This window comes from Dama dama, chromosome 22, assembly GCF_033118175.1.
Source record: "Dama dama isolate Ldn47 chromosome 22, ASM3311817v1, whole genome shotgun sequence".
Taxonomy (NCBI): Eukaryota; Metazoa; Chordata; class Mammalia; order Artiodactyla; family Cervidae; genus Dama; species Dama dama.
The window spans coordinates 41556391-41576731 of record NC_083702.1 but is presented as its reverse complement, the minus strand read 5'-3'; the positions used below and the strand labels follow the sequence as shown (position 1 = coordinate 41576731).

The 20341-nt window shown below is 35.9% G+C and overlaps 1 protein-coding gene across 5 annotated transcripts in view; it reads right to left on the bottom strand.

Annotated features, from left to right (window-relative positions):
• The window catches only part of FGD4 (FYVE, RhoGEF and PH domain containing 4), a 226209-nt gene that overhangs the window by 129720 nt on the left and 76148 nt on the right, over positions 1-20341 (bottom strand). Inside the window, exon 1 of one of the 5 annotated variants that reach the window (XM_061125257.1) lies at positions 13447-13616. The exons of 3 other annotated variants lie outside the window; for them this stretch is intronic. In XM_061125257.1, coding sequence (XP_060981240.1) covers positions 13447-13456 — 10 coding nt within the window. In that variant the 5' untranslated portion in view covers positions 13457-13616. Of the gene's footprint in view, positions 1-141; positions 159-13446; positions 13617-20341 lie in introns of those variants that run through there. One more of the 5 variants, XM_061125261.1, reaches the window with a different exon arrangement.

The window sequence follows — 20341 nt, the reverse complement described above, 5'->3', positions numbered from 1 at the left end:
TTAAAATCAATACAACAGAAGTGTGTAATGCTGGAGGCTCCTTCCAGAAGAGCTTACAGCTCCCTTTCCTGGAACCACATGGAGATAGTGCCCCACACCAAACGTAGTACAAACGGGATACATAGTACTAGAACTACTTACCTTATAAAAGCAGAATTTATTCCTCTTGGTTAGTAGTCACAAATGGTTAAGAAGTAAAACTCCCTTCATCTGTTCTTCTAGTGAGCCAAATCTAGCTCCCGTTAACCCAGTCCATTGCAGATAATTCCACACTGCACACGCTCCCAGTTCCCACCCCAGCAAGGATAATCACATTCCGACGGGGAGTGAACAGATGGTGGATTCCATGGTAACCAGCCCTCCTAAGGCGATTGGTAGAATTGTGTGACTACTGCTTATTGGGTAACAATCGCTGTCTTTGTGCTCCAGCCTTGCAAATCCTAACGGAAGGAACATATAGCCACTCACATGTGCAGGGGCTTGCCTAGCAGGTGTTTGGCTATTTAAACAAGGCAATGCAGGCCAATTAAAAGCTGTCCTGCAAATCTACCCTTGGAGGTACAAAGCGCTAACACGCCAGACAGTGTCCACTGCTCATTCACAGAAAAAGGTCACATGAGGCTTAACTTGACAAACAGAAAATAAAACTTGAAAGTAAACTTGAAAATTCAAGATAACGCATTCCAGAAATCTAAGCTGTATCAGCAAGTCCTTTCTGTTGATTTACAATCCACATTAGAAGTGAAATTGGTTTTGTATTTAGACTTTTTAAAATAAAATTTTCAAATTTGTAAAACTTAGCTTGAAAATAAGTTTTCAAAATCAACTGTCCTATAAATATACACATATTAATTTTTTAAACTTATATGAATTCATTTTTACTGTTTTTGTTTTCTGGGGGGAGAGGGAGAGGCTACTGAACTTAACATTCTCATTAGGACCTTATCCAGTTGTATGACTGAAATCTCTTGGTTATGTACTCTCTATGGGCTTTAATTTGTTTCTGCATCCATGAAAGTTCAATGCCAATTCAGCAGGAAAAGAGCTTCCCCTGAATTCATGGTATTCAAGGAATCAGAGAATATGTCCTTGGAAGAGCAAAATGACTGAAAACCAAATATATATCACATTAAGACCAACTACTGGAGATAATGTATAAATGTAAAACAGACAAATTCTGGGCACTCAAAATAAATCCAACAGAAATAAATTTTTCAAAGGCAAGGAAAAGAAATAATTAGAATAGGCCTAAAACAAAAACTAAACAACAACTGTAAGCTGTGACTAGACTTTTACATCTTAATTACCTCCTTACTTTACAGTTAGCCACTATCTTAAATTCAGGACTTCTTTTCTTGGAATGAACAGAAGTGAGACACAAATGTTGAAGGGAAAAAGACAAAATTATTATTTGCAGATTGTATTGCTGGGGGAAAAATAAAAGAGATTATTTATATCACCCGAAATTTAATGATGTGGCTAAATATATTAAAGTAATTCCTTTATAAGGCAGAAACATCAGAACATCAATAAACTGAAATTTACTAACAATATCAACAAATAGTGTATTGGGTTGGCCAACAAGTTTATTCTGGTTTTTCTGTGACATCTTACAATACTTTGGAATAATACTATCAAGAACTGTGTATCAACTATTTGGGGGACAAAGAATGAACTATCAGAAGAAATATTAATAAAAGAAAACTAAATGGAGAAAAATAATGCATTGCTGAATACAAAGATCCATTTTAAAGATGCCAATTCTTTTCAAATTACCAGTCTTTTAGTAAATTTATATATAAATATATATGTAATACATATACATATTCTTCTAATAAAATGTCCAGCATACTTTACAAAATAAATTTAACAAAGTGACCCTAAAGTTTATTTGGATTTTTAGAAAATGAAAACACCAATGAAATTCTATGACAGGAGTAGGAATGGGTAAAATAACTGTACCAAGTTTTTAAAATACAATAAATATATAGCTATCTCCCAAATTTATAATTCCAGGATAAACCTCTTTTTCCAAGAATTGCAGACTTCTACATCTAACTATCTGTTGAACATCTCTGCCTGAATGTTTAATAAAAATCTCGAACATAACATCCCAAAACTTAACTCCTGATTTCTCCCCCAAATCGGCTCCTCCTGCATCCTTTCTTGTTTCTAGAAACAGCAACTCCACTCTTCCAGTCACTAAAGCTGAATGCCTGAGAACCCATCTTTGACTTTTCTCTTTCTTTGACATCTTCACATCCAACCTGACAGCTCATGATGTGGACTATTTCTTCCAATATGGCCACTTCTTACCACCTCCACTACTTCCACCTCGTCGAAGCCATACCATCTCTCACCTAGATTCCTTAATAATTTCCTAATTAAACTCTCTACTTCCACTTTGACTTGTACAGGCTATAAAACCTAAGCAGATAATGCAAATTCTCTTCTCAAAACTGACTTTCCCTTGCACTGAGGATAAATGTTGCATTCTGTATAAAGATTTAAAAGCCCTTAATAACCTGCACCTCACGCCATCACCATCACTTGATTCCTCTCCCACAACCCTCTCTTGTCTTCCATGAGGCTCTCTAAACAGAATCTCACATTCTTTCCTCTTCTCAGCACTTTTTCAGTAACTTGGACAGTGACAATGTTTACCACAGGCCAGAGTTCTCTTCACGTATCTCCACTTACAAACCGAGAGCCCCTCAAAGCTAGGGACTTTTCCACTCTGAGTTCTGTGCTCCTGCCGCCAAGCAGAGGTCCTTATACATAGTATTTATTGAATCTGCTGAATGAATAACAGCTTGCTGAAAAATTTTTTATTCTACAGCAAATTTAGAGGAAATAAGAATCTAATAATAGATGAATGGTTACACAAATTGGAATATATTCACCTAGATAGAATATCATGCAGTTATTAAAAATATGGTCACAAGGACTATGGGGCATAAGGGAAATGTCAACTGGTATACTAATAATGATATTCTATTTGCTGAGTCCCTAGTCTGTGCTAGGAACTATAATTAGCATTTATAAATATTTTATTTGAATCTCACAGGGATTATGAAGTAGGTATTACTATCATCATTTTTTAGTTATGGAAACTGAGACTCAGAAACTAAGCTCTTTGCTCTATATCTCATTGCTGAGACTAGAACCTCAAGTGAGACCAAAGCTTGGGTTTGATCATTATACCACACTACCTCCTGGAAGTACAGGGGAGAAAAATACATAACTGAGTATTTGCCATGAACAATGGCAATAAAAAATGAAAGATTCTTAGAAACCAAAGCCTAAGCCTACCTATCTCAAAATTATAAGAGCAGTTGTGAAGAAGAGATTTTACTGATGTTTTCCTTTCTCTATTTTCCAAAAATCTTAATGTCATAAATGATAATTTTCTAAAAGTAATATTTATTCTTCCTACACATATTTTTCAAAGTCTACCCCACTATACTCTTGGGTGGATTTACTATTAAGACAATAGGAAAAAAAAACTGAAAATGAATCTGGCTCACCACTTCTAGGAAACTGATTCTGAGGGAATCACTCAGAAAGAAAGAAAGAAAGAAAAAAAAAAAAGAGAGAGAGATCTAAGAAAAGCAAGTAAGCAGTAGTGTCCTTTTCAGCTCCAAGTTCACCTCTGGCTGTCCTGACATTGTCTCCACAATAGCACCTTAAGCCACACTGCTCAGAGTCTAATAATAGGGTCCCCATACTTAAGCTGTAGGGCACGTGACAGAGAGTCAATAATCCCCATAAAGGTTCTCAAGATATAAAGTTGTTGGGAGCAGAGAAGCCTGATATCTTCTTCAAATACTGGGCAGTTGGCAATGTTGCCTACAAGCTGTTACAGTAGTTACTGTGTCAGCTAAGCAGTGATCAAATAACCCTGGGAGTACTATTCTATCTCCCTTCACTACTGAATCTGCACACAGACACATATTTTTGTAAGGAAGTTTTCAAGTCCTTAGCTTTTGTAAAGCTCAATAATAGAACCGCTGTTTAGAAATTAAGAAACCTGGACGCTAGTTCCTGCTTAGCCACTGGTATGACATAGCAAGCCACTGCCCTCTCTGGCCCTGGGTATTCCAATTGCAGAATGAGAGAGCTGAGTTAGATCATCTTCAAAGAGACCATTCTAAAATAATGAGAATGAATGTTGGAAGGAGGGTTCCTCCTCATTCTTACTAATTTCAGCGGAAAAGGAGAAAAAAGCACTAAAAGGGCAAGAACAAATGCTTATTTTCCAGAATGAAATGGCATAGTAAAAGTTTCTGGGTTCAACCCTTGGGTGTGGTAAGACTGAAAGTTCTGAGCAGCGGGTATGACCAAAGCACCAGGTGAGATGGCAACTGTACCCGTACAAAGATGCCCCTTGTAGGTACCCTGCCACCAGTTCTGCTCTCGCCACACTTCCTTCTCCTTGCTGAAACTGCTTTTTGACAAGTAGCTTATATTATATGGTGACTGGATATTGTTAGGGTTTTGTCTGTGAATATTAAACAGACTCAAATGATTCCCAGTGTGTTCACAAGTTAGTTTCATTGTGTTACAAACTCAAATTATTGTCTAAAAATATAGAATTTTGTATTTTTGCTTAACATTCTATGTAAAATTTTATTTGACTGTTTTTTTCTTTTGCAACAAGTTCTTTAAAGATTTAGAGCAAAAATACACATTTGTAAGGTACAAAGCACCTCACAAGCAAAAAAAAAGAACACTGAAATAAAAGGAACTTCTCTGTCCAGTTTGTAAGGTCTAATAACAATGATGGAGTAAGGAATTCTCTGGTGGTTCAATGGTTAGGACTCAACACTTTCACTGCTATAGTCCAGGTTCATTCCCTGGTGGGGAACTAATGTCTATAAGCTGCACTGCATGGCCAAAACCAAAACAAAACAGGACTCCCCTGGTGGTCCAGTAGCTAAGAATCCACCTACCAATGCTGGGGACATGGGTTCAATCCCTGCTCCAGGAAGATTCCATGTGCCTTGGGGGGACTAAGCCTGTGTGCCACAACTACTGAGCCCATGCACCCTAGAGCCTGTGCTCTGCAATAAGAAGCCACTGCAAAGAGAAGCCCAGGCACTGCAGCTAGAGAGTAGTCCCCATTCGCCACAAGAGAAAGTCTGCACGCAGCAACGAAGACCCAGCACAGTCAGAAACAAATAAACACAAACTTTTTTAAAGCAAGATTGTCTTTAAAAACAACAACAAAGGAAAAACAATGATGGAGAAATAATCTAGCCTGATTTGATGAAAGCATTTTAATTGCCCATCATTCCTCTGATATGGTTAGCATAGCAGCAGTACTGTACTTTCTAGGACCTGTCCAGCTACCATACTGCAAAGAACAAAGTGTTGAGGGTAAGTCTACATTAGGGACTTTCAGAGTGCCAGCCCTTTTTTCATCAAACTCCAACCATCAGGACTCTAATCCAATTCTACCAATGCCCCAGGGATATTTTTTATTAAAATTAAAAGGATATTATATCTCAGCCAAATGAGAATAATGGGATCCAATTCTTCACATCATTAGATTACTGCTATATTCTTTAGGGTAAAATTCCCTGTCTTTTCATATATTTAATATTGATTCTAAAACAGAGGTGGGAGGAAAGTATACAAATATCTGGGTCCTAGTTTGCTACCTTCCACATTCATCCTTACCCACATTCTTTCAGTAAGTGATGCATCTAAACTGGAATCTAGGAGTTTTAATTATTTTATCTTTCTTTGTCTAAGAAACTTTCTGAAATATATGCAATGGAAGACTCTCTATGCTGAGTATATATATATAAAATATGTTTAGTCACTGAATCATGTCCAACCCTTTTGCAACCTTATGGATCGTAGCCCACCAGGCTCCTCCATCCATGGGATTTTCCAGATGTGAATACCGGAATGGTTTGCCATTTCCTTCTCCGGGAACATAATATATATGCTAAATATTAATATTAATTATATTAGGGACTATATTTTTTCAAATATGTGTGACAAGTGGGAAAAGGATTAAGAACAAGGAATATTCTATAAACAAGACTTATTGAGCATCTACAATTTACAAAAGTTCTAACCTAAACTCTGAACACACAAAAAAAAGGAGACACTGATTTCCTTCTCTTGATGAGTTTTTAATATGTTCAAAAAACAAAGACTTTCACCTCTCGGGAGATGAAGGTTAGAAAGGCACTTACAACTGGGATAGATGTCTAGCACTTGTTGTTCAGTCACTCCATTGACTGTCACTCTTTCCACTGTTTCCCCATCTGTTTGCCATAAAGTGATGGAATTGGATGCCATGATCTTCGTTTTTTGAATGTTGAGTTTTTAGTCAGCTTTTTCACTCTCCTCCTTAACTTTCATCAGGAGGCTCTTTAGTTCCTCTTTGCTTTCTGCCATAAGGGTGGTATCACCTACATATCTGAGGTTACTGATATTTCTCCCGGCAATCTTGATTCCAGCTTGTGCTTCATCCAGCCTTGCATTTTGCATGATGTACTCTGCATATAAGTTAAATAAACAGGGTGACAATATACAGCCTTGACATACTCCTTTGCAAATTTTGAACCAGTCCGTTGTTCCATGTCTGGTTCTAACTATTGCTTCTACACCTGCATACAGATTTTTCAGGAGGCAGGTAAGGTGGTCTGGTATTCCCATCTCTTTAAGAGTTTTCTACAGCTTGTTGTGATCCACACAGTCAAAGATTTTAGCATAGTCAATGAAGCAAAAGTAGATGTTTTTCTGGAATTCTCTTGCTTTTTCTATGATCCAACAGATGTTGACAATTTGATCTGTGGTTCCTCTGCCTTTTCTAAATCCAGCTTGACCATGTGGGAGTTCTTGGTTCACGTGCTGCTGAAGCCTAGCTTGGAGAATCTTGAGCATCACCTTGCTAGCATATGAAATGAGCACAATTGTGCAGTAGTTTGAGCATTCTTTGGCACTGCCCTTCTTTGGGATTGGAATGAAAACTGACCTTTTCAGTCCTGTGGCCACGGCTGAGTTTTCCAAATTTGCTGGCATATTGAGTGTAGCACTTTAACACTAGGACTAGGTTAAGTGAAAAAAATATATCACACAATCATCATTCTGTAAAAACGATCAAAATATCAACATTAGAAATGTTCTTTTTCATACTTTAGGGGCTGAGATCAGGCTACAATGAAAACTGTATCAATCCCAGTTTTGTGTGCATAAAAATCCAAGGCTGAACAGTTAATCCTCGAAACTTAAAAAATATCCTGAAGGACCAAAGCATACAACTATTGCTCTAGATCAAATTTATGCAAAAACTGTTTAGTATTCTACAGGGTTTCGTTTGAGGAATGAAAGCAAATTCTGTGAAAACTGAATGATCAACTGAACCCTTATTGTTGAAGCCTAGGGATTTACAGACTTCCCTCTGAGATATTACAGTTTTGGTTCCAGACCATAGCAATAAAGCAAGTCATACGAATTTTTTGATATCCCAATGCATATAAAAGTTATGGTTCCACTATAGTATAGTCTATTGCAATAACAATGTACATACTTGAATTTAAAAATACTTTATTGTTAAAAACTGCTGCCCATCAGCTGATGATGCAGGGTTACCACAAACCTTCAGTCTGTTAAAAAAAAAAAAATAAATAAGGCAGTATCTGCAAAGTGCAATAAAGTAAAGCACAAGAAAACAAGGTATGATTGTATTTACAGCCTCTAATCTGAGCTCATAAAATCAATTCTTTCTAACCTAGCTACTTTTTTTTACCCTAAATCCAAACCGCAGAAAGAGAAAAGTAGCCTACTTTTGTGGGCAAGGACTAAAGTGTATCCAATTGTGAACATCTGCAGGCTGTGTGGGTGGCAGAGGTATTGTATGTGGGATGAGTGGTGTGTGTGTGTGATATAGGAGTGTGCACAGATGGGTAAGAAAGGTGTGTGGGCAGGGGGGAAGTAAAGGGGTATTTGGGAAAGCTTCTTAATCTGATTTATAAATTATACCTAAAAACTTGGATTTGTTTCTGGGGTAACCAGAGGATAACCACTTGAATAAGGGGCAAATCAAGGTTAGTTAATGCTGTAAACACAGATTCCCAATCTGAGCAAGGCAGGGTGTACTTACAAATATTCTTGCCCTACAAGTTATCAGTGGAATGACTTCTCAGCTACAACCTCTGAGCTTTGAGGCTTTCATCTAAGAAACAGCCATAATATTTGGTACCCCCCTCTCAAGAAGATCAATGAGATCACAAAGGTGAACCCTCTTGGAATACACAGAAAATTATATAATTGTAAGAAGTTTTAAACATGTTTAAAAGGGCAGGGAGGGAGGGAGACACAACTGTCTGCTCTGAGCCAAGAATAGCAAAGGATGACTTCCTGTCATGAGAAGAAAAAAAAAAAAAACCAAACACTGAAGTCTCTTCCAAAAAACGAAAACCCTCAAAACCCAAAATAAAACAAAAAGCTCTTGGTTCCATCCATATTCTTCTCAAGCTGTCTAATCTCATCCTTTTTCTTATTTACACTTCTCAAAAATTGGGAAGCCCAGGTCACTGCCTCCATTTCCTCACCTCCCCTTTAGCCCACCTGTCTGACTAACACAGACCTGATCCTGCTTCCACAAAGGCCAGTGGGCCACTACAATCAGCAGCCCACCCCTCCTACCCCATACTTCTCTGGGAGCATCTGACAGTGGTGACCACATTTTCAATTTTTACATTCTTTCCTCCTGGACACCTTCACAACTAACTCTCCTGTTTCTTTAGGACTCTCTCCAGTAAACGCCTTTCTTCTTTGCTTTAATCAGCAACTCTTCTCCCTCCTCTATCACATCCAATCAATCAGGGCTGTCCAATAAATACTTACTGAATAAACATTCATAAAACACATCACCAGTAAATATGTTTAGATATTATACAGCAATTAGTTGGCAAAACATGAAGTTGCTAGTTCAAACACGGAACCCCAGGGAATGAATAGAAGGCTTTTGATCTTTATAAAAAGAAAACAAGCCAAATAATACCTTACTGAGCATACAGTTGGAAGAGAGTAAAAGTAAAGGCCTTGTTACCTTCCCTCATAAGCTGAAAGTTGTATAGGAATTTAAATACTTTCATGCCAAGTTCTTCAAGTCCCTTGCACTTGCAGTTCCCTCTGCTTCGTATGTTTTATCCAGATTTTCCTCGTGCTTCCACAACACACTTCATGCATATCTGCACTTTGATGCCACCTTCTCAGGTGGGCCTTTCTTTCCTCACAATCCCATTTTTGTCGCTTTCTATTAGTCCTAGCACCTTGGTCTTTGGTATTTAATAGCACTTATCACTGTGCAACATTATATTAAACATTTCTTTTTCACTCTTTTTATTTTTGGCTCTTAACCTATTTTTTAATGGACAAAAGTCTCAATTGGGAACTTCACGAAAGGTCACCAATAAGCATATAAAAATTATTAATCAGAGACATGCAAATTAAAATCACAAAATAATACCACTAGATACCTGCCACATGGCTAAAATTGTTTTAGATAAAGTACTGGCTAGGAAGGGGAACTAGAATATTCACACACTAAAACCACTATGAAAAACCTTTAGGCAACATCTCCTAAAGCTGAACATACGCACTTGCAACAATTCCACTAAATGATGTACAATGATGTGCATAGAAACTTTCATCATAGTAGTTGATGTCCATTAACAGCAAAATGGAAATAAAATATTATTCACAATAAAAAAAAACCTATTGCTACAATATGCAATGGATAGGTCACAAGCTTTGGAAGCATAATTTTGGATTTGAATTCCAGGTAATACTATAATGCTGCTGTAACACTGAATATGTTGATAAGGGTTATAACCTTACTGAGTCTGCTTTCTCCACTGGAAAATTAAGGTCATATCACCATTCTTACAAGCTTATTCTGAGGATTAGAAATAATGTGCATACAATACAAAGTACTGTGTCTAATAGGTATTCAATAAACAGTAAGTCTAGGATTCAGGAGATACAATTATACCACTCAGGATCAATTACCAATCCTTCTTATACATAAACTTTCTCCCAGTAAAATAAAGATGATGTTTCCCCTGACCTGCCAAACAAATCTGTAGCACTGCTGTTACCAACTCAGTCATCATGAAAACTATACAAGGATCAGATTATAGCATTTTATTATTCAGCTACTTTATGGACCAATTGCAGCTGTTGGCCCTAATGCCACAGGATCAAATGAGTTGGGAAGATGAAAACAAATGGGTAGGAGAAGTGCCAAGAAGTATATAAACAGCTGGACAGGAGTCCAGTTGGTTCAGTAACAAAGCTGATTTTGAGGATGCTGTGAACGCTGTATGCACACTCTGAAGAAGCATATGCAGGTTGGGATGGCTAAAAAAAAAAAAAAATGCAGGCAAAAAAAAAAAAAAACCCCTTGAACTACTGTGGCTTTCCGCCTAGTTCTGAGTCTCCTTTGGTCTTCTAGATAAATCTATTCATACTTTCCATTAGAGAATAAAAACTACAAGTCTGAAAATAAATCCTATTTTGACTTCTTTTTAATATAAAATATATGTATCTATACTTGCCTGGTGGCTCAGAGGGTAAAGCATCTTCACATATATATGTATCTATATATATAAAACCTGGTATTTAATAGCAAAAAAATCCTAAATTTTAAAGTTACAATAAAAATTAGGAGAAATGACTATTTCTAAGTGTAATAGATGTTCACTAAAATTTTACTCATTTATGAAGAAAAGTCGGGTATTTTATGCATGTTAAGTAGCCTTCAGTCATGTCCGACTCTGTGAGATCCTACGGACTGCAGCCTGCCAGGCTCCTCTGTCCATGGGATTCTCGGGGTAAGAATACTGGAGTGGATTGCTATGCCCTCCTCCAGGGGATCTTTCTGACCCAGGGATTGAACCCACATCTCTTACTCTCCTGCACTGCCAGGCAGGTTCTTTACCACTAGTGTCACCTGGGAAGCCCTGTGTTAACTTATATTACCATCTAAACTAGCGAGATGGATGCAGAAGCAGTATAAAGAAAAAATAAACCCCCTATAATCTTGAAATCAAATATTCCAATCCAAAACAATTACTTGAAGAAAAACACTTCAAACTTTCATATTTTGATTGTATATTCATATTACTCTTGCTATTTGTATTCTATTAAAATTTACCATCACGCCTATAAAGTTTTAAGTAGAAGACACATTAAAGAACATTATGTTACTCTGTTACTTTAAGTTACTCTAAATTCAGTTCTATTCATTCCACAAGGTAGGTCAGTACTCCATGCTGGTGCAAGTCTGTGACATAGGGGCCTCTACACAATGGGAATGAAAAACAACAAGCTTTTTCTTTCTCTGTGGCTGAATTATTGGGAGAAGCTCAGGCCAGGCCATTTCTAAGCTAGTGAAACAAGGAAAAACCAAAGGCTTTGGCTGAAGTCTTGTAAATCCGTGTTTTTCCTGGCACTAGTATTTTCATAGCCCAAGTGTTCTATGCATAGATTTAGTTTTCCATTCACATGAAGCTTGTGGCATAAAAGAACCTGCTTTGGTTAAGGAAGTTCTCTTTCAGTGTTCACCAATGATCATCTATTTGCAAATATTCTATAAATCCCAGTCCACGAAGAAAGCAATGTCATCCACATTTGAAAAATAGCTAGCACACAGGCTGCCTGACGCACAGAAGTAAAAGTTTTTTAAATGTGTGATTCATAAGTTTAAACAAACATGGACTCCAACACATTTGCTTAAAATCCTAATTCAATGCTTGTCCTTAAGTTCTAAGTGGTCTAAGGACCACTGGTGGTCCAGTGGTTAAGAATCTGTCTGCCAATGCAGAGCACTCAGGTTTGAACCCTCATCTGGGAAGATCCCACATGCAGCAGGGCAACTAAGCCCAAGCACCACAACTACTGAAGCCCATGTACCTAGAGCCTGTGCTCTGCAACAATTGAAACCACCGTAACAAGAAGCCTGTTTAACACAACTAAGGAGTAGACTCCACTCACCACAACTAGAGAAAGTCCATGACATGCACAGCAACAAAGATCTAGCACAGCCAAAAATAATACATTAAAAAACCAAATAAATTAATTAAAAAACAACTCTAAGGTACAGCTATTATTAATGTCTTAAATCAGGAATACAAATACAATGGGAGGGGACTTCCTCAGTGGTCCAACGATAAAGAATTCACCTTCCAATGCAAGGCACACAGCTTTGATCCCAATGGGGAAACTAAGATCCCACATGCCCGGGGAAAACTATGCCCACGAACCGCTACTAGAGAAGCCTGAACACCACAACGAAGACCCAAGACAGAGATAAATAAATAAATAAAATTAAGAAAAAACAAATACAATGGGATTTTTCCCCCAAGTCATCTTGCAAAGATAGTCTTTAAAAAATGGTAATGTTCTCTGATTTATAGTCCAAAATCTCTAAAGATGTTAAATATCCAACAATAGAGTACATGCTAACTAAAGTACTACTTTTTAACAGAATATCATACAGCTGTTGAATTTTTACTAAGAAGTTTTGTAATGTGAAATATTTAATGTTACTTGGAAAGGGGAAAGAATGATTTTTAAAAATCCATGTAAATTATGACCTCAGTTTTACCAAACAACAGATACAAAAGGGAAGAACACATCAAAATGTTATCAGTAGTCACACCCAAATGTTTATTTTCCTTCTCCTTATTACAAATAAAAAATATGTTTTAAAATTTTTTTTTCTGAATAAAACAGTCACTTAACGTGGTTTTTCAGTTAAACAGAAAAGACCCTGAGAACATTAAAGCCACAATGCTAGGAGGATCTAGGCAAGTCAACTAGACTTTGGAGACCAATAAATCATAAGTAATTTAAAGAAATCCTTAACCTTGATGCATTACCAATGCACCTTGCTGATGTTTTAGAAGTAGAGAGAATTTTATCCTCAAATAATTGATGACTGAGAGCATATTAAATGCATAAATAAATTCTAAGAAACCTGCTGAAGGGTAGCTTTTACATATTAGAAATGGAAGGAGTAGAAATAGAAAATAGAAATAGGAGGAATGAGGCTACAATAAAGACTCAGCTAAGACAGGGCAACACTGATCGCACTTAGCACAGTTCACTTTCACTGCTCTCAGAGAACACTGCTGTGCTGCAAATCCACAGGAAGAAGTGTCATTACCTCAAGTAACTGTTCTTGGGCCATGAAAATAAGAAAAACTGTACCTCTGGGTTAAAATCACAGCATGAAGCCATTCTAAACAAGAGGCAGGATAATTTTTCAATAATGATACAAATTACTTATAATTTGGTAGTAAAGAAAGAGATAAATACCAATTACTTTATCTACTCATATACTTTGCATACTCAAAAAGTTCAAATGTTTTTAAACTAAAATATTTTAAAAATAGAAACTGTAAAAACAATACTCACAGCCCCCCATAAAGAATTCCCTTCAAATAACATCCAGCAGTGCCTTTTTTTCTTCTGATTAATCATTCTTAATTCCTGCTTGTGGAGGGACTATCGGGATCTACAGTTTGTGGGTAAAATCTATAGGTATTCTGCATTTAGACACCAGTCACGCACACATCTTCTGCTCGACAGGGTAACAAACTAACTAAGGGGAAGTGCAGAGCTATGTTTCATAACTCCTTCCACCACCGATGCAGCCTCAAAGAACTACGCAAGTAATGAATTTCAAAATTCCACAAGGTATTTCAAAATGTAGTGAGAGAACTCTAGAACGCTGTGGCAAAATGGGAAGGATGGGGCCAACTACATGTGATTTAATTGCAGTTATAGTCTTTAAATTTACAAACTATCCTTGAGAACTAGGTCTTAAAGAATTTCAGAATTTTTTTTCATGGTCATAAGAAAAAAAGGATCATAAGAAATGCTGAATAGCAAAACCATGTCCATCTCCCCCAGAACAAGTCTTTTATCTCTTCCTAGGTTACTAGCAATCCCAAATTACTTCATTGAAAAAAAAAAATTAGAATTTTAAACAAGAGGCACCAATGAGCAAATTTCCCATCCTTGTCATGCTTCTAAGATAAAACTACTAATCAAAGTTAATGTTTTAGGTAATGTATAACACAGACTTCTCAAAACATCTAACATTTATCATCACATGTATTTAACACTTACATAGTGACATTAATTTCCCTTTCATGTGATATTTAGATGGTATAGTCAGAATCAAACTACAATAATCTAGACTCAGAACAATTTTATAACATCACTTCTTCAAATTATTGTGTTTCTGAAAGAATTGAAAATCATGTACTACCTTAAAGTACTTGACAGTATTTGAGGAAATTTTGATAGGTAGAATAAAACAAAACATGGAGAAAACTACTTGGAGAAACACACACTAAAATTACAAACCCTTAGAAATTTAGAAATCCTACCTTTGTATGGATAAGAAAACTGAGATCAAAAGTGTTAAGGCCAGATATAGACATATTGATAGTAAAGAGACAAGATATATACATTTCAGACATTCTGAAAGGCTTTTTTCAGTTCAATTTCCATGGCATTTTATTTCTAAATTAGGTCTTTCTTAAACATGCTTTCGCGGGGTGGTAGTTTTGAGAGTTAATAACTGGCCTGCAACAATCCCTTACTGTCAATGAATGTTGTTATTGCAAGCTTTCATTGCAAGCTCTGAAAGCTTATTTCTATGAAATGAAAGGTATAATAATGAGACATGGCACATTCATATGGTGTGAAGAAATATCCAATGGCTAACACTTTCCAAATTTCACCAACCTGTGCCAGCACCCCCACCCAGGTCAGTTGAGGGCTGAGAGTGTCCTCTGCAGAGTCAGGGCAGATTTTGCACAGGAAGTGTTGGTGTATGTGCTCAGGCATAAGTGATGAAGTCAAATAAGGATGTCAGCATTTTTGGTTCCTTCTCTCTAGCTCAGAAGAGCACAGCAGGAAACTTCAAACTGACCACATGCCAGTGAACTACTGGCTGAAACTGGACCTGTTCTGCCCTGCTACAGTGTACCAGGGCTGGAAGTATCCAAATAAGTATGCTGGCTCTGATTCTTGATGTCTTCTTTTTCAACATTTTAGCAGTTTGGCAGGCAAAGAAAAAGAAAATTCATATGGAATATTTTCTGATTATTTGACATTGTACATTGTAGATTTTTAATATCTTTATAATTAGCTAAACTTTTTCATTGTTTATTCAGATATTATGTGAATATAGCTCTAGAAATCTGTTACAGGGATTGTACTGAAATAAAATTTCATACATATGTGCTTTCATTCCCCTTAGTTTTCTGTTTATACTTTGGTCTGCCAGTTTTTATAAAAACAGATTTATACCTCTTGACTTTAAATCAAATGATTTTAATTAATTCATTCATATAATAAATTGAGAACAGCTTTAAGAATCATAGTATCAACCAATTTGTTATAAAGCTAAAATTAGTAACCCCCTCAAAAGAGGAAAAAACCATTATTATGTGGCTAAAAATAAGTCTTCATAAAAAAAAAGGGCAAAGCTATTTATCTGCTCTTAACACCACAATCATTCCATTCCATGTCTTGGTAAAATTAATATTATCATTAGTAATTACACCTGTGTATTATTTTGCATCCTTCTCATAACAACCCTAACAAAAAGGCATTAATTAACCCCACTGTATAGGTGATGAAATTATATGGCAGAGCTGAAATTCAAACCTTGGACTTTTTAACTTCAAAACCTGAATTTGATTCCTGGGTCAGAAAGATCCCCTGGAAAAGGGATTGGCAACCCACTCCATTTATTCTCGCCTGGAAAATCCCATGGACAGAGGAGCCTGGTGGGCTACAGTCCATGGGGTCACACAGAGTTGGATACAACTGAAGCAACTTAGCATTCAAGAGGCTCTTTAGTTCCTCTTCGCTTTCTGCCATTAGAGTGGTATCATCTGCATATCTGAGGTTGTTGATATTTCTCCCAGTAATCCTGATGTCAGTTCATGATTCACCCAGCATGGCATGCACCCCAATGTTCATTGCAGCACTCTTTGCAACAGCTAAGACATGGAAGCAACCTAAATGTCCATCAACAGAGGAATGGATAAAGAAGATGTGGCACACATATACAATGGAATATTACTCATCCATTTAAAAGAATGAAATAATATCACTTGCAGCAACACTGATGGACCTAGAGACTGTCATGAGTGAAATAAGTTGACAGAGAAGCAAAAATATCGTATGATATCCCTTATAAGTGCAATCTAAAAAGAAATGATACAAATGAACTTATCTACAAAACAGAAATAGACTCACAAACTTAGAGAATGAACTTATGGTTCCTAGGGAGAAGGATGAGAGGAAGAGTTATTAGAGTTTTGGATCGGCATGAGACGATGCTGTATTTTAAGCAAAAAACCAATAAGGATTATCTGTATAGCATATATTTTAATAAACATGCCATATTTTAAATAAATAACCAACAAGAACTTTTCGTATAGTGTAGGGAACCCTGCTCAAAGTTATGTGGCAGCCTGGATGGGAGGAAAGTTTAGGGGAGAATGGTACATGTATATGTATGGCGATGTCCCTTTGCTGTCCACCTGAAACTATCACAACGTTGTTAATTGGCTAAACTCTAATACAAAATAAAAAGTTGAAAAAAAAAATCTGATCTCTAAAGTGCACATTGCCTGCCATTTTCCCAAAGTTTCCCCCAAATTTCTAACTTCAGAAAGAATAAGAAAAACTTTTACCCCTATGTCCCTCAAACTCAAAGCTTAAAAATGTTCATGTCTGGTAAAGTAAACTTCCTCTTTTTACTTCATGTAACTCTTCCCATTACTAAACTCCTCAAAACTTTCTATATAATCTACTTATAAAGTGAAGCATTTTATACCTAGTTTAAAACATGAGAATCATTCTAGAATAACTTATCCTATAGTCCACCAGAGCAACAGTCAGTTTTCATTTTGCTCATTAGTTATGAGAAAGAGAAGAGTCACTTCCTCAAGGTCACTTTGAGCCAGAAATAGAATTCTGGTTTAAGGTCTGGTCACTAAATCACGCTTCCTCTGCAACAGTGAGCCACCATTGGTAAACTGGTCACCAAGTGACAGAAAATAACAAAAGATATGGGATACTTAAAATACTTTTTCTGTTGATGCTTATTTCTCCTACCTGTGCAGCCCTTCTATTTTGGCCATTGCCAATATATTCTATATTGTAGTATGAAAAGAAACCACAACTGCCTTGGCAGATAAAGGAAAACAATCTATTCCTATTTCAAACATGAAGCAAATGTTTCATTTCCCTTTCTTATTAAAGTACGGGATATAACCTCAAAAACTGATAGCTTTTAAAAGTGTCATATTAAATCTACTTTTTTCTTTTTAAATTTTACTGGTACATACTATTTTTTTTTACTTATAAACTTAAGATAGTTTACTAAGAAATGTGTAGATGTTCACATGTATGGCAACTGGCATCACTGTTTTGTCTAAAGCAGTAGTACCAACTGAACTTTCTGTTATTGATGGAAATGTTTTATATTTGTGTTATAGTATAAAGTAGCTATATGAGATTTGAAACATGACTTGTATGATCAAGTAATGTGTGATCAAGGAACTAAAATCTTATTTTAACTAATTTTAGTTTTAAAAGCAATCTGCGGCTAGTGGACACACAGTTCTAAAGCTTGGGTGTATGTGTGTGCATTTTTTTTAACAAAATATATAAAGCTTATAACTTTTATTTTGAAGTAATTATTGACTCAGGAAGTTACAAAAATAGTACAAAGAGACCTAATTTCCCCTAATCATTATGTCATACAATATACCTATAGTACAATATCAAAACCAGGAAACTGACATTTGTACAATGTGTATGTTCAGTTCTATGCCATTTTATCACTTGTATAGACTTGTGTAACCTCTACTACAATGAAGATACTGAACAATTTCCATCATTATGAAGAGCTCCCTCATGCCACCCCTTTATAGGGTGAACATAAGGAGAACACCCTTCTCCCTACCTTCTCTAACCCCTGGTAGCCACTAATCTATTCTACATAACATGCTGTCGTTTACAGAATGCACTGTTAAGTGGAATCGCACAGTATGTGACTTTTTGAGACTGGCTTTTTTTCACTTAGCATAATACCCTTGAGCTCCATTCAACTTCTTATATGCATCAAGAGAATGTTCCTTTTTACTTCTTTGTTGAATTCCATAGTGTGGATATTCCATAGTTAACTTAGCCATTCATGTTAATGAACATGAGGATATTCACAGTTTGGACTATTACAATAAATAAAACTATGAACATTTTGCACAGGTTTCAGTGTAGATCTAAGTCCTCATTTCTCTGCAATAAATGTTCCAAAGTGCAGATGCTAGATTATATGATGAGTGTCCACATGTGCTTATTTTCACTTGTCATCTGTGGATTTTTTTTTTAATGTTGTTTGCCCATTTTCTAATTAGATTGTTTGGGTTGTTTTACTGTTGAGTTTTGAGAGTTCTTTACGTATTTTAGAGAGGATCCTGTGTCAAATATAGGGCTTCAAAATAGTTTTCCAGTCTACAGCTTCTCTCATCACCCTTTTAACAGACAAAAGTTTTAAATTTTGATGAAATTTCATCAATCCTTTGTTTTACTAGTCATGCTTTTGGGTCACGTGACTAATAACTTAAAAAAAAATTCTTTATTGAAGTACAGTTGATTTATAATGTGTTAGTTTCAGGTATACAGCAAAGTAATCAGTTATATATATATATATATATATCCACCCTTTTCTAGACTGTTTTCCCATACAGGCCATTACAGAGTATTGAGTAGAGTTCCCTGTGCTATACAATAGGTTCTTACAAGTTATCAATCTTATATACAGTAGTGTATATATGTCGATCCCAATCTCCCAATTTATCCCTCCCCGTCCATCCCTTGATAACTGTAAGCTTGTTTTCTACATCTGGGACTCTAATACTGTTTTGTAAATAAGTTCATTTATACCTTTTTTAAGAATCCACATATAAGCACGATCATATATGTTTGTCTTTCTGTGTCTTACTTCACTCAGTATGACAATCTCTAGTATCATTCATGTTGCTTCAAATAGCATTATCTTGATTTTTTTTTATGGCTGAGTAATATTCCATTGCATATATGTACCAAATCTTCTTTATCCATTTCTTTGTTGATGAACATTTAGGCTGTCCTAAATGTCCTGGCTATTGTAAACAGTGCTGCAATAAACATTGGGGTGCATTTATCTTTTTGAATTATGGTTTTCTCTGGGTATATACTGCTAATAACTTTTTACCAAACCCAGGTCCTGAAGATTTTCTCCTATGTTGTCTTTTAAAATTTTTACAGTTTTTTATGTTTTACATTTAAATTGATTATCTATTTTGAATTAATTTAGAGTCATATTATAAGGTTTAGTTTTTTTGTTTGTTTTTGTCTATACCTATCCAACTACTCAAGCATCATTTGCTGAAAAGACAAACTATATTACTTTTGAAACTTTGTCAAAAATCAGCTGGCTGTACCTGTATGGGGCTATTTCTAAGTTCTCTATTCTGTTCCATTAATCTATTTGTCCCTCTGGCAACCACAGAGTTGATTACTATAGCCACATAATGTTTTAAAATTAGATCAAGTAATTTTCTCAACATTACTCTTCTTTATCTAAACTGTTTTGGGTATTCTGGTCACTTTGTCTTCCCGTGTAAATTTCAGAATAACCTTATTCATACCTACACAAATTCTCTGAGAGTCTTGGGAAGAATTGTTAAACCTGTATATTAATTTAGGAGATCATCATCTTTACGATACTGAGAGTCTTCCAGACCATGAACACAGTATATGTCTCTCCATTTATATAGACCATTGATTTCATCATCAGCAATTTATAGATTTCCTGGGTATCTTTTAAAAGCAAGTCAAATGTTGAACTAGAAACAGTTTGTAAATGCTACCAAAATAAAAAGTGGTAGTCCAAGTAAATTTTAGGAGTCAAAATAATCTTGGCTAACAGAGTTAAAAATCAAACAAATATAACAAATAAATCCACTGCGGGAATAAGTATATTGGGCTGAAAGACTGGCTTTATATAATTTACAAAGAAATGAAAGGGCACAACATGGTATTTTGCAATTAAAACAATAAAAAGAGTAGACTAGAGGCATAAAACAGATATAAAATATCCTCCAATAACATGCAGCACTGTCTTCCCTTTTTTGGATTATTATATTTATTCTATGAATCATCATACCTGTGTATTATGTATGCAAAAACTGTATAAGATGAAGGCTCTAAATTATATAATTTCAAAGTCTCTTCC